Genomic DNA, 24,172 nt, shown 5'->3' with positions numbered 1-24,172 from the left:
TAAGAACGTAGACAACACCAATGATCATTCTTCAGAAACAAGAATTCTTTATTTGGCTAAAAGTGACACAGGGACATTTGAAGACAAAATAGTCACAACTCTCTTGAGAAGAACAAGCGCTACGTGTTGAGGAAACTCCATCAGACAGAAGGAAGCCACAGTTCACAACCACAAACAACACTCATCAAAGATAAGCAAACATCAGTGACCTCGAGTCCATGGCCCATTAAATGATGTGGTTTGTAGTTTTGTTTTTCTTCTTCTTCTTCTTTTAATCAGTAATATCAGTGTGTTCTGCTTAGCATCACACTGCTGGAAACCATTGAACTTTATATATTATACAGGCTAAATTCAGTTAGGAAAACCCCAGTCAAACAGCAACTGTCTGACTCCAAAGCCTTCAAATAGTTACTCTGTCTGATTGAAAGGGAGGAACCACATTGATTCCTGACACTCTGGGGAGCTATTTGCAATTCTATAGGCAACATGTGAAGACCTGTGATTTGTACTGCAGATGCCATTTTTTCAAGGTTAACTCTATTGGTGTCTATACAAGTATTATTAAAGATACTTTATTACAAAAATCTGTTTAATTTTAAATTAAGAATAATTGTAAGGCACGTGTCTTGCACAATTGAAGTTAGACAGTTCTTGCCTCTAAGTAAAGTGTTTCAGCAGATTAATAGCACAGTCAATGAAATAGTTTCTTATTTCTGAAGATACTTTCTAAACTTTATTGAACCCAAAGCAAAGAAACAGAACAAACATGAACTATCCTACAAAAGAAATGTTTTCCCTATGCAAGGATTTCTTTGTGTCTGTGTGAATTCAGTTTTTAATGAAAACACCATATATGTAAAAATCAAATGTCATAAATATAAATATCAGAACACTCTATTTTCATCAAACACTTTTGCAAAGGTAGAATGTTTCTGCACACCGTAAATTGAAATACAATTTATATTACATGACATAGATCAAAATTTATGAAGATGAAAAAAGAAAGAGAGCAAGAGTAACTACTCCCAACACAGGTATTCCAGATTGGTCCACAGAAATTATATCCTCATGGTCCATTTCTTTTATATGAAATTTAGGTGTATCCTTTAGTGTAAGCAGGTCTCACTCAGCATATGTTGTAAGTGAAACTATAAACTTATAAAAATTATTTTGACATTTGCCTCAAGGGGGAGCTTACAGTTCATCTTGCAGATCCTTTGAGATTTCAAGCCATTCCAAGGTAATGATGCCATTCCTTACATTGATCAAGAATTACAAAACTATTTTTATTTTCCAGAACAATGCCAGTTCATTATTATACCTCCATGCCGCTTTCCTTCCTCGTGCTTTTTGAAATCCACAGTGTAGACTGATTCGGGCTAGTTTTTGATCTCCCTTTACTGAAAAAAAAAAAAAAGAAAAAGAAAGAAATTCAGTTCTTGAGTTGTATCAAACTAAATGTGTCTCGGTCCAAATGGAGACAGTCAGACAGATATTATGAGTTCTTCTTTCCTCCTGAGAATACTTTCCATTCCTACAAAAAAGTCTAGATTATTCCAAGATGTAAAAATGGCAAACAGTTCTTATAACTGTTGAGAACAGACAAGCAAATATATTTGCATCTTTTCACTAACCATAGAGCTCAAACACACATGTGCAACAGTGCCCAGCAGAGTACTAAAACCTCCCATCCCCCCCCCCACACGCCCAATAAACCTTGTTTTCTTTGGCCAGGCTTCTGAAGCTTGCTTTATGGGCACTCTGATATAATTGTTGATACAATTAGTGTCCAATCATTCCCAAACACATGCTCTGGTCCTGAGTGTAAGTAAATATCTATTGTTTTTTTCCTTTTGTCTTCCTGAACTGGATTTAAGTCCTTTGTGTACTGAAAGGTTCATTGTGCCTCTCTCTCGAACCAATGTATGTCCAAGGCAGATGCATATTCAGGGACTTGGGAGCTTGTGAGTTCTTCCTCCAAGATAGGTCTGACATGTAAGTTCCATTCCCTAGAATGAGACCTAGGCCCTTATGGGATTGTGCCTGGGATTAGGTTTGTTCTTTCCCATGGTAGTCATTGTTCTGACTATGATAAAAGTGCCTGTAAGTATCCCCAAGATCAAATGTCAAGATTTGCATTTCTTTGCCTTCGTTTCCTGGAAATAATCTTTCACTTAGTCTGTCCACACCCCCCTATGTTTAGTCCTTATGTTGGCCCAAGGTTCCCACAGTTCAACCCCTAATAGCTTTTGCCCCCCACCCCGCCTCTCACAGATACACTTTTGCAACATCCCACCATCCTGTCAATTTGCAGAACTCTTTAAAGACAAAAAGATCCATTTCTAAAGCCTTGAGCATTATGATGCAAAAACACTTGCTTCATATCAAGTTGAGTGTTGTGGTGATAAATAAAATTCCAAATTACACATTCTATGGATATTCCTTCTAATCAATAAGATCAACATACTGTTACCAGGTATATCCAGCATGAAGAGAAGGTAGGTCAAGCCAAGTTTATGAAGAGGAAGGGATTTTAAATGGTAAGAAAAGTAGTTAAGATATCCATGTGGCCTCAGTTGTAATTAATAGTTCACTAAAAAACTGTTCTACTAATTAAGGGAAGGAGGGTTAAATGGAAATGGTATGGAATGAGAGAACCCGCCATGTGTACCAGATTGGAATTTAAACTTTCTGCAAGGCACTCAGATGATAATGGAGTGGAGTCTTTGCTGAAGTTTCTCCTTGCTTTCCTGGAAGAAAGGAAAAGGGGAGGATCTAAGAATGATGGACAAAGGACTTAAGCTCATCCCGGGCAACTGACAGGGCCCAATTTTGGTTTATTTTCTCACACTGAAATTTTCAAATGCGTGAAAACAGCCACCGACCTTTTAAATGAAAACAACCACTCTTGGGGAAAACAAAACAAACCTTCAAGGCAGCGCCACCGTTATGTCACTTGACAAGTGAGAACCTTTGAATCATATATTTTGTGTTTACTAATGGAGCTGCTATTTAAATGGCCACTTTAGACAGCCTGTCTGGGTTAGAAGAGATTTGTAATCCCCCTAAGCCACTGCTTTCCCAGTAAGAGATCAACATGATTCCATCCATAGTCTTAGGAATTAGGACAAGAAATGACATATTTATTTTCATGTGTGTGTGTATACAGGAAGATAAATTTACAGTGTTTAACTTGTCTTTTAATGAAAATTAAAAGGATCTCAAAATTTAGTATTAATTGCCAGACCTTAACCCCCTTATTTTTAAATGATTTTCATACTTTCAAAAGTTATTGTTTTGTTTTATTAAATTTTTTCCTTTGTTATTCTTGTTTTAATTTGATTTCATTTCATTTCATTTGACTTGATTTGATTTGATTTGGTTAACAGGGTCTGCTTTCTTGTTTGTTTAGATATGTTCTTGGTATGTAGTAGAGGTTAGAATCAAACTCATAGTCCTTCTCTTTCTAAGCTCCTAAGTTCTGTAATTGAAGGCATGTGCTACCAGGCATGCCTAAATTAGATCACTTATAAATACATACTAGCAATACAATTAGTATAATTAGCAATTTATGGTTAACATTTTGAAGGGGTTGCAACTTTTCAGGTTCTTTAGAATTTATTTAAGGGAAAGATAATGAAACAGGAAGACAAAATTATTTCACTTGCAGGTGCTTCTATGATAAGAGCCTTCCCTTTGGTCAGTTATTTAACCATTAGCAAAGGGGCCATTTATTCTAGCAAATCTGTCCTCTCTTAAATGCATCTTCTATGTTTTTTCATGGAAACATATTTTGTGAATTTAATTGCCAAACTGTACTACACGTGAAACATTCACTTCATTGACTCCCTGGAAATCTTGCCATTTGGACATATCATTTTATTTCAAAATATCTGTCAGACAGTACCCAGTGTGTGTGTTTGTGTGTGTGTCTGTGTGTGTCTGAGAGAGAGAGAGAGAGAGACAGAGAGAGAGAGAGAGAGAGTCTATGTGTGAGAGTGTGTATGTGAGTGTGTGTGAGTGTGTGTGTGTGAGTGTGTGTGAGTGTGTGTGTGAGTGTGTGAGTGTGTGTATGTATAAGTGTGAATGTGTGTGTATATGTATAAGTGTGAATGTGTGTGTGTGAGTATGTGTGTGTGAGTGAGTGTGTGTGTATGTGAGTGTGTGTGTGTGTGTGTGTGATAGTGTGTGTGTGTTAGGAAAATAATGCTTTTCCTTTATTATTATCATTATCATTATTATTATTATCATTGAAAACGGTCACTTAAGCTGGCTTTACATTCATGATAATCCTGTCTCAAACTTTCAAACTACCACACTCACCTTGCTATCTTTATAACTATACTTAATTTCCTAATCTAAAGATGTCTTTTTGAAATTAAAAAAAGGTTATGATTTGAATGTTGAATTTATACTACAAGTATACCTTTAAACTGATCGAATGGTTTAACTTTTTTTTTTTTTTAATTTACCAGTCCAGAGACTGGAGAGTATAGTGCATCTCATATGAGGTTACAAGCACTCAAACTTCAGATCCACAACATACAGTAACTGTACAACACAAGACAAGTAAAGGTGACACACCATCTTCCCGACTGAAAAAAAGAAACTGAAAGGCACCCAGCCCATGGGACTTATGAAGTATAAAGGAGACACTGGGCACCTCATTAAATCCAAGAATGTACTTTATGTGTGCTGGAATGTTACTGATAGCTAAGAATACTAAAACTCTTTAAAATAAGTTAAAGACTCGGTAACATTTTTAAAGATGTCTCAAAGTATATTTAAAGGTTTTTTTTTCCTTAATTATCTGGATAGCAATATGTTTTTTACCTTTTATGCAACATCTGGAAACAGCAGGTTCCTAAAGCAACCAGTATCAGTAAGAGCAGCGGAATCGTTGGTATAATGACATAGATTAGATTGGGAATTATGCCTACAAAAGAAAAATAATCTTAGTGTTCAGTGATAGCCCAGGAAGGACCCCAATACAAGGTTATAAACACATGTCCCTAAAGCTTAAGGTAAAATATAATATTTACCAAAATAAGTAAATTCCAAGTACAAAGCCTTATTAAAAATACATGGATGCTTTGAAAAAAGTCCAAACAAAATTGTAATGCCCTGGTTGACATGCTCAATTAAATATGTGTGGTTTTAAATTTTCTATTACATTTGTGATTCCAACATGAACTGATTTTCAAAATGCATTAATCTTACCTGTCTCATTTTATTAATTTTCTGAATCATTGGACAACTAAAGATTTTCTGCTAAGTCATAACAATTATTATAATCATTGTTCACCTAGAAGATAATGAATTCTCTTACTCAATAAGCTCAGTGTCATGATAAAGTGGAAGCGCTTGGGATTAAATGACAAATAAGCACACATATGCAGTGACACAGTCCTAACCTAGAGACATAAGACTCGGGACACAACAGCATGATTTAATTAAACTCTGAAAATAAGTGCTCTTCTAACCCTACTCTACCACACTCCATAATGACAGATATTCTTAGTATATTTTAAAGAAACTTACCAACACTCAAGATGTACAGAGCATGAAATGGCTTTATTAACCATGATTTTATATATATATATATAAATATATATATAAATATATATATAAATATATATATAAATATATATAAATATAAATACATATATATATATATATGAGGGTAAAATAAGAATAAAATATCCGTAGTTTAATTATTTACTAATGATTTTAATTATGTTTCCTATTATGAATGATGTTAAAAGCAGATATCTGGAACAGAAAAAGTACAGAGCCTTAACACATATCTGCAAAAGGACATGTTGAGGAACATGACATTTGGCTTACAAACTGAAAGTTAGTCAACACTATCACAAATGTTCATAATTCTGACAACTGTTGGCCATAGTTAGTTCACTTTACTGCGCATCCTATCTTTTGCTAAGGGATGTGTTTAGAGAGACCTAGTTATTGGTAATTTGGAGATACATTGCTGTTTAACATATTTTTAAGTTCATATGTGAATTCACTTTATTTTAATCCAAGTCAGTCCTCACTCCCCACTCCAAGTGCTCCAAGATCCCTTTCTTTACTTATTCCTTGTATGTGTGTGTGTGTGTGTGTGTGTGTGTGTGTGTGTGTGCCCCACATGCTAGATGTTAGTCGAGTAGGATTAAAATGTAGACAATGGTGGTTGTGCTCAGTCCTCTTCCTGAGCCTTCACCAGGTCCAGGAAACATTTTAAGGATCTGTGAAAGACTTTCGTTTCAAATTACTGTTAATATTTCCAATACGAATGAAAAAATACAACATTATATCTAGGAGTTATTGATTTTGGAACACTTGGGTCTTTGTATCAATATTAACAAAAGAAATAGCTAAGACATTTCTGTCCATATGGTTTAGGTTATGATTTATTAAGGAATATTAAGAGGAGTTTCTATCTAATAGGGAACTCACATCAGGATTGGATGTGTTTTTTACTCTGTCATCTGGGGTGACAGTGGGATAGAGAGCCCATTGTACGCACCCCTTCCAACACGCCACATAGTAATATCACAGTGATAGTGTAAAATTGGCCTCATAAAGGATTTTATACCATGGAAGTCAATAGAATCTATAATCAGCCTTATTTATAACTTATCTCTACCTCAGATGAGCCCTGTACATTCAACAGCAAACTACTGTTGTTCTAAGCCACTAAACAAGTTAGTTGGAATGACAGACACCACATTATATTGGGAAACGCTTTGTAGATACAGGCGTTACTGTTGCTCACTTGCTTTCATACTAGATGGTTCCATTTCAAATAGAAATGTCAAGAAAAAGTTTTCTTTTAAAAATGTATCATTGCATAATTATGTCTAAAGAAGTTCAAAAGTGTTGACCGGACCATAATTAACGCACCACATCCCTGAACCACAAGAAAAATTTCACTGGGGTTAGAATGAAGCATTTGTTCAAAGCACGGTTCTGTAGGTGAGAGTTAAAAGGCTCAGAAGAAAATTACCTGCTTCAGTGACAACCACATTTTCATGGGTCTCTTCAGGTTGGCTTGTAAGATACGGCTTTTCAGCGGGGTCTGTTGGATGGATCTCTGTAATAATTAGCATAGGAATCATGCTTAATAATTATACAAGAAAATACAAGTGTCAATAAAAGTAAAATGTATCAACAAACAATAAAGAAGGTTGATTGGGGGATCCATCCCATAATCAGCCTCCAAACGCAGACATCATTGCATATGCCAGCAAGATTTTGCTGAAAGGACCCTGATATAGCTGTCTCTTGTGAGAATATGCCGGTGCCCGGCAAACACAGAAGTAGATGCTCACAGTCATCTATTGGATGGAACACAGGGCCCCCAATGGAGGAGCGAGACAAAGTACACAAAGAGCTGAAGGGGTCTGGAACCCTATAGGTGAAACAGTAATATGAACTAACCAGTACCCCCAGAGCTCATGTCTCTAGCTGCATATGTAGCAGAAGATGGCCTAGTCGGCCATCATTGGTAAGAGAGGCCCCTTGGTCTTGCAAACTCTATATGCCCCAGTACAGGGGAACACCAGGACCAAGAAGTGGGGGTGGGTGGGTAGGGGAGCAGGGCAGAGGGAGGGTATAGGGAACTTTTGGGATAGCATTTGAAATGTATATAAAGAAAATAATAAATAAAAAAAGAAAATAATTTAAAATATATAAAAAAAGAAGGTTGATTTTGATTTCTGAATAGTTTGCAGGCAAATATATATTCTGAATTTAAATGTCCAAAAAAATCAACTACTAGTAGTCAATATTTAATTATGTTTAAACAAAAGAACCAATTTGATGAATTCCCTTTATAACCCAAACTTCATTAACAACCAAGAGTGGTACAGCACTTAAATTAGCCTGCTACAGTCAGAAATGATGAAGGGTTACAGGAATACACAATAATTTGTGAATTACCCAGAATTCCCAGGGACTAGACTACCAACCAAGGAGTACAAATGGAGGGATCCATGGCTCCAGATACATAGGTAGCAGAGGATGGCCTTATCTGACATCATTGGGAAGGGAGGCCCTTGGTCCTGTGGAGGCTTTGATGCTCCAATATAGGGGGACACTGGAATGCTGGGGCAGGAGTGGTTGGATGAGTGAGTTAAGGAATACCCTCTTAGTAGCAAAGGGGATGGGGAAGAGAGTAGATGGAATGGGTGGAGGGTGGAGGAGTAACTGGGAAGGGGGATATTATTAGAGATGTAAACAGCCCCAGAAGGCAAATTTAGCACAAATAATACATTTAGAAGTATGGAGTATATATAAAGTATATATATATATATATATATATATATATATATATATATATATGTATATATATATATATGAAAGATATCAGTGAACTGAAAGAATATGTATGTGTTTCAATAGAGGAGAAAAAAATAAAACAACTTAAATCCCATTTCTGAATAACCAGGGTAATTTTAAAAAACATTTTCAACATTATTGGCCATGCTATTAGATAGTGTATGGGAGTAAAAATAGGAAAGTAAATAATAAATTTCAAACTGATCAAGCATATAACATGTACATAAATACATACATATTACTTAACTATACTCATTTTAACCCTTGACATTGACAAGTACTAAATCATAATTACTAAATAATAACAGTAACTAATAATATAATGAATACTGAAATTTTGACATGAATAAATGTTGAGTGTAAAGCACATTTAAAATATCACAGAATTTCAATTGTATTTCTCAAAGATACAATTAGAAAGAATATAAATGAATAACAGACTTTGTTTGCAAAGGCTTCCAGGAGTGTAATAACAGCAACCAAGGGCAAAGTATAAACTCACCAGGAATATAAAAAGTTGGCTAACACACTGGAGAGAAGCACAAACACAAGAATAAATCTAGTCCAATAATCTCTTGTGCTTCATGGCTTTAGGAGAAAAGAAATTGTGTAATTTCAAAAGAATAATATGAACATTGGTACTTGGTTATAATTGCCTTTTATGGGCACATATTATGAGGTCATGCGGACAATACTTCATAAAAGTTAATATGACTCCGACATTGTGGAGAAAAATAGAAAAATAAATATGTCAAGGCTTAAGTTTCTAACTCTAGTGTCTAAGAGGATCAAATATATGTTTGCACATCTTTGATTAGTCCTTCTTTTAGGTGAAATTCTGGCTCAATTGAAGTATCTTATTAAAGTAACTCAATTTCACTATTTCAGCAGGAAGCCACATTAATGTGCCTTAGGTCAAGGTAATTTCCCCAGTTATGGCACATGACAAAAGAAAACTGATGAAAGTATCCTTTTTCTAAGGATACAAACCAGAGTAAGAAAATAATTGAAATTAATCCTTTTAACTATAGCGAGAGACATTACACTTAAGTAAAGGACCACACTGCAAGCATTATGCTATGACATGATGTACCAATGAACCCAAAGAAAGCTGCTTCACTTCCCTAAATTCAGCAAGAATAAACCAAGGAACTATTGCTCACAAGCATGTATGTCCATAGGCACATTGGTAGCCTATGCCTACCTTCCTCACAGTCTTGGTTTTTAAGATATTTTCATATAGACATTGGTCATTTACAAAATATGAGAACAGCTTGGTCTTTGCATACATTACTATTTTCTCTTGGAAACACCTTTGCCCACAAATGGTTTCTACCCATTCCCCTTTACTCAGCCCACTGCTAGGTGGACTCTACTGCAAACAATGTGCTTCAGTACTTTAACAGGGCAAGCTGTGGGGCAATGCCTCTTTCCTAGGAAGAACAGAGAAAGGCTGGGAAATGTAAAGACAAAGTCTCATATGAACAAACATGCACAAACATCTACCATAACTATGGATGTCTTTTACCTGGTTCATACTTGCAGATGTAATTGTGCTTCATGTTGCACCTGTCGTCATTCCACTGGTAAAGGTAGGGTCCTCCTAGGCCAGGATTGGCAGTTGGTTGGTGATACATGACTACACATTTTTCACTTCCACAAGAAGGTTCATCAGTGTACCAGTTTCTACAAACAGAGACCCATGGGGACACTTAGCAACATGTATCATAGCTTTTCTTTTTCCACACTGACTCCAGCAGGGTTCAAATGAACACTTCAGAATCCAGTCATAGCTTACCTGAACCGGGAGCTGCTTCCATCAGACCACTGGTAGAGATCTGGGCAGGCACCTGATGTTTGGCCATCTCCGCTTCTCAAAAGTCCTATCCAGAAGTCACCATCTGAAATACCTGTTCCGGGTTTTGTCAGGTTCTGAAGCATGCTCTCTATTAACTTCTGTTCAGCTTCGTTCTCAAGACTGAGGAGGACACCTCCTTCACTTTCACAAGCCAGTCGTGCTTCCTGGAAGCTCACCCGGCTAGACAGCTCATGGAAGTAGGCCATTTTGTAGCAGGGGTGTTTCACATCAGCAAAACACACCTTTTGACCTAAAACAAAAATAAATAAATACATAAAAAAACAGACAAATTGATTGTGAGTTCTCTATTCATAACGTTTGATGTTGATTCCAACCAAAGAATAATTCAAAACAGAAAACATCAAGAATTCTTTTCTCCAAAGTATGTCCATGGTTGCAATAGTGGCATGATGGTTATGGGTGTAAATAACTACTCTCTGATTGGACTTAAGTCCCACCTCTCCAGGATAAAGTGCATGCATGTCCAGTATTGCAAATTTGGTCAAGAACTAATGATTGGGGAGTTCACGGGCCACCAAGGTGAAGCTACAACTGTTGTTTTTGGTGAGTATACATATTATCAAACCTTCCCTCTAAACTCACATGTCTCTACTCATAGAATGGGGCACCACATCAGAAAAGTGTCTTTGTGCAGCAGGTGCTGGTTATCACAGAAACTCTACAAAGAAAGGGTGACTATAGAGTGCTCTGCCAGCAATAAGACATCTATGTCAGACCCTCCTACCCAAGGCCTTGGAAAAGGTGTAGAAAGAGTGTAAGAGCCAAAGGTTAGGAAGGATGAGGTCAAAACTGTTTTATAGACATGATGGGACCACTAGACTCAGGAACCCACAGCAGTTGTAATTGCCTACACACGACCTGCTCAGAATAAAGTCAGTCAGCATTTTATTATGGAGTGGGAAGAGTGTCATGAGGCCCCACCTAACTGTGGACATCTGAGTTTCTTGGAGAGAGACAGTCAGTTCTCTTTAATTGTTTGAATGTATGGTCTCACACCAAGAAGTATATGGACAGCACATATTAGTGTTAATTAGTTATGAATTTTAAAAAGAAAAAGGCATGAAGTTGGGAAGGGATCGGGTAGAAGATCTGAGAGGAATTAAGGAATAGAGTTGAGCTGAATATGATAACAATTATCCTGTGTGACATTCTTAAAGGACTGACAAAAATATTTTAAGAGTGCTTTCTCACACAATAAGATTAGAAAGTTTACCTTTCTAGTTTATCATTTTCAACTTATGAAAGTAATGACGAGACTTGGGAGATGCTGTATGGGTAGAATGTTTGCTGTATAAGCATGAAGACCCGAGTCTTTATTCCCAGTAACCAAGTAAGATGATTGGCATTCTCTTATCCTGTCTATTGAATTTTGGAGTATGTGTGAAAAGTTGTCACATGTAGGGTGAGGGCCCATGCTTAAATACTGGGGTAAATGAAGCATTTGCAACGTTTCACTCTTAATTGCAGTCTGTCAGGCTGAGCAACTATATCACGCCAACGTCGAAACAATACCCCAGCCCCTGAAACTTCAATTTGTGATAAGAAACGGCATTCAAGGCCAGAGCATGCAGAAATTAGCAGAAGACCATTATTCCCACAACAGTATTTAAGAGACTAGTGTTCAGGATCTTGGCAAAGGAAGGAAACATAAAATAGTTATTTAGAAATGCAAACAAGCTATCTAACTGGAATGTGAACTCTGGAGCTATACACGGAAAAGTGCAAACAAATTAATATACAAGCTAAACTAACTTTAACTTTAATAAAAATTTATATATCTGTAAAAATGGCCATGGAAAGGGAGCTTAAAGGTTTCAGTGGGGCAAATAAGTCTTAAATAAACACTCATTGACAGGAGGCAATAGAAATATCAATGGTCATTTCTATTATAAATCATGAATAATTTTGGAAAGTTATTCCTATTATAAGGTTTTGTGATGCTTTCACTGTCTAAAATAGTTGTTCCTTATAAAATGCCAATGATTCTTACAAGCCTATATTTTCATTATTGTATTTAAGAAGCAAGCTCTCACCCTATTTTCATCTAGTCCATCCTTTACATATTTCTAAGTTTCCAAAATTCTCTTAGCTACATTCCCCTGAATGTTCAAGCTCCAAATTTTCACCCCTAAGATATTTAGCCATGTCTTTCACTCAAGCACTTTTAAATATTGCTTTTTTTTTTTAAAGATTACTTTGCATGATCTCAATGGAAAGAGAAACAGAATAACAAGATGGTTTTGGCGAGTAACTTGGATTTATATGTAACAAAATTAGGGCTCCTTATTATATACTCACCGCTCGTTATCTTTGATATACTAGAAGATAAGTTTATCCCTGGTTTATACACAGCAAAGACATAAAGTATAATAGACATTTACTCATTTATAAAATAGAGATAACACATATAATAGAATGTTAGGAGGGCTCTAAGTATGATGCAGAAATATCTAACCGTTATGTTACATTGTAAAGAAAATTAATAATGATACCTAGATAGCCAATTGCATCTTACCACCAACTAAAAAGTACACATGGAGGGACTCATGGCTCCAGATACAAATGTAGCAGGGGAGTCCCTTATCTGGCATCAATAGCAGGGGTGTCCCTTGGTCCTGTGGAGGCTCAATGCCCCAGTGTCAGAGAATGCCAGGGCAGTGAGGCGGGACTGGGTGGGTGGGTGGGGGAGCACCCTCATAGAAGCAGGGGATAGGGAGCTTAGAATAGGGAGTTTGCAGGCGGGGGCGGGGGGGGGGGAAGTCCGGAAGGAGGATAACATTTGAAATAAATGTAAGTAAATAAAATAACCAAAAAAAAATTGTGTTTTTAAAAATCCATACCTAATGCTAGATGGGTCCTGAATATGTTGCCAGGCTTGTCTCTCTATGCCAGGCAGTCTCTCCCTATAGATGGAGTAGTTCATGTTCTCAATAAATGAACAAGAGAGAGGAGGATGGCAGCACAAAAGAGAGCTCCTGGAGGAGTCAAGACAGAAGCCTTTTATTAGCAAGAACAGAGATGTTGACCCAGAGGACCTTGGGTGAGTACCAGCTGAGTCTTCATGTTTGAGCTAAAAGAGCTCCTACCAGGTCAGGGAGAGCAAGGCAGTTTCTTGGGAATTATAGGCATACTGCACAATCTTTATGGCTTATGTAGAATCAGTTAATGGGGATAGGCTGAATGCTGATTTCCACCTTACTGTGCACATTTGGTCCAAGCCATGGAAAAATGAACAGAGGCTGGAGCTATGGAGGTTGCTGCTGCACTTCAGCTGATTCCATTTGGCTGCTATCACAGCGGAACTCGAACAGCTGGGAAACAAATGCTGCCCTAATTCCCAGACAAGCTCTGCTAGGGCAGATCAGATGTGGCTTTCCCACTCCTGGAAAAGCCTGACTTCCTAGAGAACAGAGACGATGGCCTCCCTTCTCACCCTGGCCGCTTACATGAAATCTCTCCCTAACATTTAGATTTAAATATCATATTCAACCAAAATCTTCCAGAAATAGTTAATGGGAGGGGTAATTTTTCTGTAAGTCACACAATGGTTTAATGCTACCCTAAGGTTATACTCATACTATCTATCTCTACAAAAGTCCCAATTTAGAATCTCTACTTGAAAGTCACCTTAATTTTTGGCTTATCTACAAAGACTTTCCACTCTGCATTCCAGAAACATTGAAAAAAAAAAAAAAAACAGACATCCAAGAGAGTCTTGTGTACTTTTATGAAAATGTTCTCTCTACATTTAAGAATTACTTTAATATTTTAATTTTCTCATGTAAACTTGTATAGAATTATAGAGAGAAATATTTACCCATATTAGATTTGTATATATAGGAGCACACACTGACACAACCTAGTTATGTACTTTTATTAACAAATAATTCTTAGTAATGACTGTTAAAATTCCCTGTCATTGTCACAACTAATATTCTATTGTCATTTCCATAATTAATTGTCTTGGTTTTCATACTTATGAAAAATCATAAATGTTGGCAAAACTTGAAAATGATTTGAAAATGGTTTAAGCAATTATAAGAAAGCAGGGGTAAACTCATGAAGTTACAACAATTTATTTCTTCTTGAATAGATACAGTAACTTGGTTTTATGTCATTTAAAATACTTATTGTGCAATGCTCAGCAGCTGTGAGTTTGTCAATTGTTTCCTCATCCAGCTTACTATAATAAAATGTAACCAACATTAGCTAAGTATCACATATAGATCATGTTGTTCAATCAAAACATAGATGACATAGTATAAATTCCTTCAGTTATAATCCACTTGATTTTAAAAATTGGTATGCTTTAACAAAAATTTTTTAAAACTGAAAATATAAAAAAAGGGACAGCATGCTCATTCTCACCTAAGCCAGACTGGCTAAGCTTAAGGTACTCACCTAGAATCCAAGAAGCTGATCTTTTTCTATCATTCTTTCCTACCCTGCTTAAAGCATACTAGAACACTTGGTGGTATTGCAATACTGTGGTTCATGAGCTCTGAGAATAAAGCCGATTATCGTTAACTAAATGAAACAAAGTCCCATTTATTCTAAGTGTTCTGTGTTGCAGTTCACAAGAGTACACCAATTTCTTAATTTTTGTTTGAAGTTAAGACAGATTTACCAAAATTAAATTAGTTATGAAAGATGAATATTGTGATTAGCTTAATTGCAGAGTGCACTACTGCTAGAATCTATTCTCTGGCACTAAGAAAATGAAATATGCCATATTGGGTCACTTCAGGGATGGTGGTGGCAGCAGTCTTTCTTATTTATCCCTCCCCCCTCAAGACATAGCGGGCTTTCTGAGAAGAGAGTGGTCTCATATTTTATATCCTGATATTTAAAATAGAAATAAAGATTATGAATGGAAACCCATATAATAATATGACTTCAGAGTTCAAGAAGTCAATCAAAAGTTAGTACTTTGAGTCCAGCAGCACTGAAGGAAGTTAGAATGAGCAAAACTTTCATGATCATTTTTCTTACTTTAATGACTAACAGGCTATATGTTTCATCAAGCTAATGATAATAATTGCCAAAAAAATGTCATAATTGTCTGAGATTGATTAATAATTTGAAATATTTGAGACATCACTTCCAATACAATTAGCACCTTTAGAAGAAGTAGGAAAATCAAATCTGTTGATACACAACTAAGAGGTCCTTCTGATAAACTATTCATCTAGAGAAGGTAACTTTGCCCCTAGAAGGTTCAACTCTAGGCACAGGGCTTACCAAGCTAAGCCCTTCCTCTTCCCCTCTCCACATCCACAAGACCCAGACTAAAGGGCTTTCAATCTTCCCAGCCACTGTGTGATGTAGTTTTTCTCATCCCAACTCTAAAATAAGGAAGGGGGGGGCATAGAGAGAGTTGAATAATTTGTCCACACACAGCTTATAATTGCAAACTCATGTTTGAAACCAAGCTTACTTTCTGTTGCCCATTTTCTTTCTTTTTTTTTTTTTATTGGATATTTTATTTATTTACATTTCAAATGTTATCCCCTTTCCCGGCTTCCCTTCTGCAACCCCCCTATCCAATTCCCCCTCTACCTACTTCTATGAGGGTGCTCCCCCCACCCACCCACCCACTCCTGCCTCACTGCCCTTGCATTTCCCTACACTGGGGTATCGAGACTCCACAGGACCAAGGGCCTCCCCTCCCATTGATAAGGCCATCCTCTCCTAGATATGGAGCTTTGATTGGTGGTTTAGTCCCTGGGAGCTCTGGATCTATGCTTCTCCACATGTATCTGAAGCAATAGACAGTTAAGACACCTTATTAATAAAGGGTTTTGTTGCATGCCATGTGTCTCTTCTGTGTTAGATACATTGATCTAATATAGCCATTGGTGAGTTATTGATTGCTGGCATGAGCACAGGATTATGCACTGGGAACTTATTTCTGAGTGTGAATATTTCATGTTGAATAATTAGATCAAAGTGAATCTGAGGACAAATATATATATATATATATATATATATATATATATATATATATGGGGGGTATGTATAATAGCAAATGAGAAATCACATATATATGATGTCATTCTATTTTATTTTATCAATATGACAGTTAAGGCCTAGTTGAATGTTGTATCAAATATAAAAATGGTCACTGTATTCAGATTATTGTGGTGTACATTCCAACAGATTTTTAAAACCTCACTTTACAGTTGTCTAAATGATTGCGCATGTATATGAACTGAAGATCTAACACAGAAGAAGAGAGGTTTTTTCTTTTGAAAGTTCTCCTCTTTTTTTTCTTTTTAATCAGATATTTTCTTCATTTGCATTTCAAATGCTATCCCCTTTCCTAGTTTCCTCTCCAAAAATCCCCTACACCCTCCCCCTGCTCCCCAACCCATGCACTCCCCGCCCTGACATTCCCCTATACTAGGGCACAGAGCCTTCACAGGACCAAGAGCCTCTCCTCTCATTGAAGAAGAGAGTATTAAATAGTAAAAATAACTAATGACGCATCAGCTGGATATCCCCTTTCAGAATCCTTTTTTTTTTTAATTATAGATGCTTTTCCAGCATTAATGTATAGATATTGCCACTGTAAGATAATGATGAATAGCCAGTAAGGAATAATGCCTATGATAAATGGGTAGTTTATTAAATGCCTAGTAATAAGATTAATTTGCTCCCTTCTTGCCCAGGAGATACTTAAAATAATTGCATCTTTGCAATTTGCACTGTCATCATTTTCGACTTTGATGATGTCATGGAATCTTTCTTTGAGCTTGGATATGCTCTGCAGTTTCATTTGTATATTTCTTACTACTTACTAAAGCACTTTTTAAAGCTACTTACTGCTCATCACTTATGCGATATTCTACAGTCTCTTCACGATAAAAGAGCGGAGGGTGGAGGGGGGCGGGCAGGCGCTGCATATAATCGGTTGCACCAGCTAGATCTCTCTCTATAGTGAATAGTGTGTTCTTTACTCTCTATGAAAATATGGAGGAGAATGACTTAAAAGTCATAGGCTGAGAAAAGTTAGTGGAGAGTGACTGGTTAAATTGTACATTTAAAGACGATGTCTGACTCTCTGAAGAGCATGAATTGCTGACGTCAGTGCAAGGCTTAATACCCTTGTTCCTAACGGTCTGCTTCCACTCAGCCTTTACAATAAAGTGTATCTCCATTGTAGCAGAGTTAAAGCTGCATGTGTAAGAGAGTTCTCGAAAAATGTAAGGGACACCTGAAATATGGTTAATGCCACATCACAGCACGAGGGCGTGGAAGACCAGTGCTCTCAACTCTAAAAGAGAAACAAAAAATTTGTTAAAATAACAAATCTTTTGAAAATGTCACTTGCTTCCAAACATAGTCTCCCAAACTAGAACCTCAAATTTTAATCCCCCTTTTTCATATTATACCATACGGAGAAAATCTTAAGAAGTTGTCATAAGAAAAATATCAGCAGCTAGTGACTTTCTGAACTGAGTGTTTAAATAGATGCAACAGATATTCTCCACACATCTGTGTGGAGTAAGAAATCACCATAAAATTCAAATCCTCAAATTAGTTTCCCATGAACCATAAATTCAGTAAATAGAACGATTGTTATCATCAGAGTCCTCTATGTGTGTCTGTGTTCTGCCTTATTACATCAGATACTATTAAATCTTTTGTAGATCAGCTGATAGTGAAGCTGTTCAAAATGTATTTGTCCCTAAAATATTTTATCCTTAAAATGGTGTGCTTAAAGGATTATAATGTATTTTGTTGATTTTTTGAAATATGAAAAACATATCCAGAGATTTAGTTTGTCAGTGTCTGTCTTTTGAGGTCATGGTGGGTACAAGATTATTTGATATTGCACAGTAATTATACATTTTTGTCCCAAAATTTAATAAGTAGAAATAATTTTCCATGTGTTCTAAGTATGTTCCAAATAGTGGAAAGCAGAGAAGCTGTCTCAGTTCTCATCAGACTTGGTAACCAGTCCCTAGTGGCATAAAATAGTTGCTACACCATTCAGAACAAATATCAACAGGCAGACAGTGGACATGTTAGGAAATATTGCTCCAAAAATAACAGATTTTAGACTGCTCTCTGCTCAGCCAATAACAGCTAGAATTAATCAAATCCTATGACTCAGAAATCAGTTTATAGATGGATAAATTTCAATGTGAAAAAATCAAATTATCCATAAGAAAGACATATCTAAGTAATTGTTTTAATCTCAAGTCAACATCATCATTTATACTAAATCAAATAAATCATGGTCAGTTACTTAGAAATTTTCCAGATGCCACCTTCAAGATGCCTATGAATTGCCAAAAAAAAAAAAATGCTAGCCAAAAATTTGGAATAATTTGTGTAGAACTATATTGGAAATTAAACTTTTCATCAACAAAGTACTTGAGTTCTATTTTCCACTTTGAATCTCTCTCCATCCCCCAAACGTTAATGTATTTAAATAAGAGAACAAAGAATCGTTATTTAAGTTAGTTAAATGCTTCTGTTTGCTTTTAAAATAACTTCAAAGTACATTTTTTTTTTTTGCTATTCGTTTATTTGCATATAAAACTCAAACAAAGGTCGTGAAATAGTTTGTTCCACCGGATAGATGTCCATGCAGTTCTTTATCTTCTGCTAAATTAGGAAGGAAAGGGACTTAAACTCATAGGCTTTGAACACCCTGTAAATAGCTATAGGAGACTGAATTGTATCTGACTGAGTGAAATATCTGCTGAGGAGAAAATTAGAGGCAACCTTAATGCTAGATCCTCAAGGTCTGTTTTCTGAACCCATTAAGTTACTGTCATCAACCTTTATATCGGTGACACCTACTGTACAGATGGATAAGCTTTCAGAGGAACCACGTTGGCCTTATATGTTAGAAGCAACATTCAACAAACACACTCCAACAGTTTGATGAGCATAGCAAGAGCTTTCTCGATGGGTGACTGTTCAGCTGCCGTGTGCGGTGCTGTTCACATTTGCCTCAAACACAGAAGAGCCTTTAAAGACTTTTCTCAAACTAAGAGAAGAAGATGGATACGGTGTGGATGGCATTGAACACGGGAGCTGTGTGTGCGGATGGGGGCGGGAATCAAGAGATAAAGCAAGGAAGTTTGGCAAATTTGACCTTTCATTGATTTGAGAGACTTAATTGTGCACCTGCTGTTTGAGCAAATCCAAATTCATCACCACAAACATCTCAAAGCAAACCTCCACCCAGCTCCAAGAGGTGTTTCCTGAGTGTTCTAATTTTGAAATTAAGTCCAAAAGCGAAGGCGACAGGGCAGTAGCTCTCCCCTGTTCTTCGTCAGTCCTCCTGAGAACAAAGGCTGCAAACTGAGACATCTGGACTGGGCTGGTCTCAGAAACCATCCTTGTGAGCACCCTGGCTGGACTAGAGCCAGACCAACAGGAGGTGGCGTTCATGCCGCAGCAGCTGCTCAATGTTCAAGCTTGGTCAACCAGGCTCTACCACACCCCTCTCACAGGTGCCCCAGTCCTGTCTGCCTGTGTTCCACTCACCTGCTTCCAAATAAACTAGAGACTCTTGCCCTGAAGAGACGGAGCTGTTCCATATTTAGCTTAAGCTTGCTCCCCAACTATAGAAGAAGGCACTCCAAAAAAAAAAAGAAACTTTTCTGTTATGCAAAGAGAAGGTGAGAGGAAAGAATAAACAGATTTTCCACCTTCTCTCTGGACGCCTACTAAGTACTGTTTTCCAAGTCTATAAGGAGTCCCCAACCTAGTGCAGAGTACCCCATACCGCCCCAGAATCCCAAGTCCCTTGTTTTATGCTGCTCTGACTCACCACTGACCACCCTTCGGGCAAAGGCTCCCTGGGCGCAGAGCAGCGCAGCTCCCAACAAGAGTGAGGCGATGCGGATCATCCTGGCGAGCCTTCTGCAGCAGGTGTCCAGTGGAGGAAAGACGAGGTCCTCCCGCAGCACGGCCACCGCCGGTGGCTCTCACCAGCAGCTTCCTTGCTTTCCTGCTGGGTCCTACTCCCTCCTTCCCAGCGCAGGAGCTAGAATGCCTGTAAGCATCGCCTTTAAGGAGGACCTTCTGCCAGGCTGCCCCGTGCGGCACTGGGCTGGAGTGCAGGACACCGTGGGCGTGTCTGGGAGCAGGGGACAGTGTTAGGAGTTCCTCTGTCTGTATCTGTTGGAAAGGTGAAACAGGAGTTCTAACGCAAACCTAAGCAGCTGCCTTCCCTTCCTTCTCAGGTCTCTGTGTTCTAAGGGACTGAGCTGGTGTGTCCTGGTCGTGGCTCCAACAGCAGCAACAGCAGCAGCAACAGCAGCAACAGCAGCAACAGCCGCTCTGCACTGGCGGCACACTCTTATATATGCCCAGAGCCTGGGGTTCCAACCCCTAGCTAGTAATCATTTTAACTACTTCGTCCCTCCTGCCAAGCGGAGCATCTGGCCCCTCCCCTAAAAACTGGAGCCACTTTGAAAAGAGTCCAGTCAGCAGCCCCTCCTCCTCCACTCCCGGTCCCCACCCCCTTCCCATTTGCCAACAGACTTCAATACTCATTTGTGTAAAATGTGACAGCTTTGCTATTAAACTCGGGCAAAAGTTGGCTCCATTTGGTTTTCTCGGAGATAAATGTCCACGGGGATGCCAAGTTTCAGGGCCTTTCTCTTTTTCTGCTAAATTGCTTGATCATATGTATGGTGAGATGCGGGGCACTAGCCACTATTTAAGATGGATTGGCAGAGTGGAAGCCAAAACCTGCTCAGTGAATTATATAATGTGGCAGCTTTTTCCCCACCTAGGTTCTGCAAATAGATTATTTCCAAGCAGGTTGCTTGACTAAATTGCCATAGAAGCAAATTGAAAAGAATCTTGGAAACAAGTCCCCCCGCACCCCCGACTAACTTCAGTCTCAGTGTTTGCAACTACAAGGGGGGAAAAAATCCAGGCAAAATAAATAATCTGAATTGTTGAGAACTTCACGAATGCAAAATGAATGTATTTCTTTTAACGTATCCATCAGTGGTGTATGGATTCCATTAAAAGTAAGCCAGCCTGGTCTACAAAGTGAGTTCCAGGACAGCCAGGGCTATACAGAGAAACCCTGTCTCAAAAACAAAACAAAACAAAACAAAAAAAAACCAAACAAACAAACAAACAAACAAAAAAGTAAGTCTCACTTTAAGGAATATGTGCCTTTCCAAACCTGACCCACTCTTCTGTAACAGTCCAATGACGGGCTTCCCATTTTTATGGAGTTCAGAGATGTTCGTGAGAGTTCTCATAATGAGAGTTTACACATAGTCCATGAGAGGAAACCTGAAAATGTTCTTAGAATCAGCTTCTGTAAAACAGGAAGGTTTTTTGTTATGTTGCTTTTCATTATAATTTATAATTAATTAATTAGGTTTTTTTAAATGTGTACAAGTATGTGATTGTGGGTGTGTGGGTATGTGGTGTATGTGTGTGTATGTATGTGTATGTGTTTGTTTGTGTGTGTGTGTGTGATTTTGTGTGTGTGTATGTGTGTGTATGTGTTTGTGTGTGTATGTGATTGTATGTGTGTGATTTTGTGTGTGTGTGTGTGTGTGTGTGTGTGTGTGTGTGTTGAGGCCCAAAGGTGCATTCAGGAATCAACCTTCCTTCTACCTTATTCATTGATGGGTGAGTCTCACCCATCTCACCTCTAGTCCAGTCACCCCCATCTATCCATAGCTATCTATTCTCTTTCCCTTTCCTAATGAGATCTGTCTGATCCCTCTAGTCCCTTAGTCTCTAACTACCCTCTGCGGTTCTATGGACTGTAGCTTGGTTATCACTGACTTCACAGCTAATATTCATATATAAGTGAACAAACACTATAATCATCTCTCATGAATGAAGGGAAACCTAGTCACTAGAGTTAAATTGTCATTTCACGAAAGCTAAGCTGTCATATATGTCTGCTGGGAAATCAGTTTCTCTAATCGAGTGACCCTGGGTACATCGACCACTCCAGGACAGGCCTCATGTTCAAGAGTAGTTGACCAACATCACATGGACTCCACAGTTGGTTTTTATGAATTTCTTTACAGTTTGGTGGAGTTTTTTTTTTCATTTTTGGTGTCTTTTATTTTGTTTTCTTGGTTTGGGTGGGTGCCATTGTATTAGATTTTTATTTTTGAGACAGAACTTAAAATTGGGTGGACTGGGAGAGGGGAAGAACCTGGAAGGACTTGGTGACAAGAAGAATATGAGAAAAATGTATTTAAATTTAAACATTGTTTTAGATATCAAATATATAATTAAAAATAAAGTAACAACAGGTAATTGTTCCATAGACAAGTATGGTAGCTCATGCCAATAGCTCCAAAACTCTGGAGGGATAAGGCAGGGGGATTCTCATAAGTTTTACATCAGCCTAAGCAACATAGGGAGAACCTGTTCCAGAATACATACATACATACATACATACATACATACATACATACAAATTTGCAGTAGATATGTTGCATAGTTGTTGGAGTTAGTGGAAAGTAAAAAAAAAATATGTTTAAAACAATTTTGTTAATAAATGATGCTCACTTATTTCCTCTGTAGTCATACATAAGGAATAGCAAAAGAAAAATGAAAATGTTGTGGCAAACAGAGTTTAGCTCAAAATTACCCAAACAAAACTTGACTTTGAAGTACCAGGTTTGGAGTAATGATGACGGTAAGGGATTCTTTGAGGGCAAAGGAGAGGATGAGTATAGGAAGAATTGTTTACAAGCTTGAGGAGCTGGGCTCAGGTAAGGTGAAATCAAGGTGTGAATAACAATCAAGGGAACAAGGTGACAAGATCTAGAAATCAGTGATGTGAAAGTGTAAGGGGACTGCGGGAGAGAGATTGTCTGAAAAGAAGAGGCAACAAGAGCAAAGGAGCAAATACGAGCACACTGCACACGTGTATGAATACCTCATAATTAAGTCCGTTATTTTGCATGCTATTAATATACGCTAACATTGCACTTAAATGTCTTTTCAAATCATACAGTGAGAACAGTAAAGTGAAGAGGATGAAGAGTCCAACACTGACTCAACACCTAAAATGTATTGTTCTCTTGAAACTCTAAAATAAAAAAGGTAATCTCCAAAAGGGTACCCCCCCCCCAAATTATCTCACAATGTTCCAGTGGCTTGAAACACCCATACAGTATTATTAAGTAAAGTGTGAAGTAGAAATTCCTGGTTTCTTTTGGAAACTCAGTTGTGTCACATATGTTTTTCTGGATGCTGTCTTGTGAGAGGATGCTTTGCTGAAACAGACACATGAGAGGATATTTTGCTGAAGTGGTTATAGGATGTTTTGCTGGAGTGGATGCATGGCAGGGTATATGATGTTTAGAGAGGATATAAGTAGAACCCCACAGACAATGAAAGGATGCTATTGCATTGCTATGCTTTGCAGCACTTTACTGGCCTTTGCTAGTCTTTGCTGGTCTCCCTTCTTCACTGCTCTTCACTTCATAGAAATAAAGATGCCAAAAAAAATTCTCATGGTATTCTAGCTGATTCTTGTCACTTCCTCTGACTCACGCTGTTTTGGCGGAACCTTGTGCTTTCTGTTGGATCAAGCCACGGCTACTGATTTGTGCTTGGTGTTTGCTATTGAACTGAACTGCTCCTATCCTGGCAATGAAGATTGGAATTGCCCCAAAGAATTATTTCTAAACAGGTCTACAACACACTTGTCCTATTAACCATCTTTGATCAGTAGGCTAGAAGGGAAGTTGAAGCATTTAAGGATCCATAATAAAGTTGGCTTTTGAAAACTATAAGCCTATAAAAGCATCATAAAATTAATAAACTAGATAATATTGGTGTACTGGCTGGTTTTATGTGTCAACTTGACACAGCTGGAGTTATCACAGAGAAAGGAGCTTCAGTTGAGGAAATCCTTCATGAGATCCAACTGTAAGGCATTTTCTCAATTAGTGATCAAGGGGGAAAGGCCCTTGTGGGTGGGAC

At 37.7% G+C, this 24,172-nt stretch overlaps 1 protein-coding gene across 1 annotated transcript; it reads right to left on the bottom strand.

The window, feature by feature from the left end:
* Positions 1-34: 34 nt before the first annotated feature.
* Chodl (chondrolectin) lies at positions 35-20,514 on the bottom strand. The gene is made up of 6 exons (XM_021185169.1): positions 20,016-20,514; positions 10,142-10,451; positions 9,872-10,029; positions 7,010-7,096; positions 4,834-4,936; positions 35-1,400 (listed from the first exon to the last, which is right to left on the bottom strand). Exons 1-6 carry the CDS (start codon positions 20,092-20,094, stop codon positions 1,316-1,318), a joined length of 822 nt encoding a protein of 273 aa, XP_021040828.1. The 5' UTR covers positions 20,095-20,514; the 3' UTR covers positions 35-1,315.
* Between the last annotated feature and the right edge of the window lie 3,658 nt (positions 20,515-24,172).

This window comes from Mus caroli, chromosome 16, assembly GCF_900094665.2.
Source record: "Mus caroli chromosome 16, CAROLI_EIJ_v1.1, whole genome shotgun sequence".
In the NCBI taxonomy this organism is placed as follows: Eukaryota; Metazoa; Chordata; class Mammalia; order Rodentia; family Muridae; genus Mus; species Mus caroli.
The sequence above is the reverse complement of the archived record's forward strand: the minus strand, read 5'-3'. Positions and strand labels throughout refer to the sequence as shown.

Excerpts from the sequence above, each read along its gene's own strand:
- Chodl (XM_021185169.1), bottom strand. The coding sequence starts at position 20,094 with ATGATCCGCATCGCCTCACTCTTGTTGGGAGCTGCGCTGCTCTGCGCC. Across the intron at positions 10,030-10,141 it reads GGAAGCAGCTCCCGGTTCAG|AAACTGGTACACTGATGAAC; the intron begins GTAAGCTATGAC and ends CTCTGTTTGTAG. Across the intron at positions 4,937-7,009 it reads TGTGGTTGTCACTGAAGCAG|GCATAATTCCCAATCTAATC; the intron begins GTAATTTTCTTC and ends TTTCTTTTGTAG.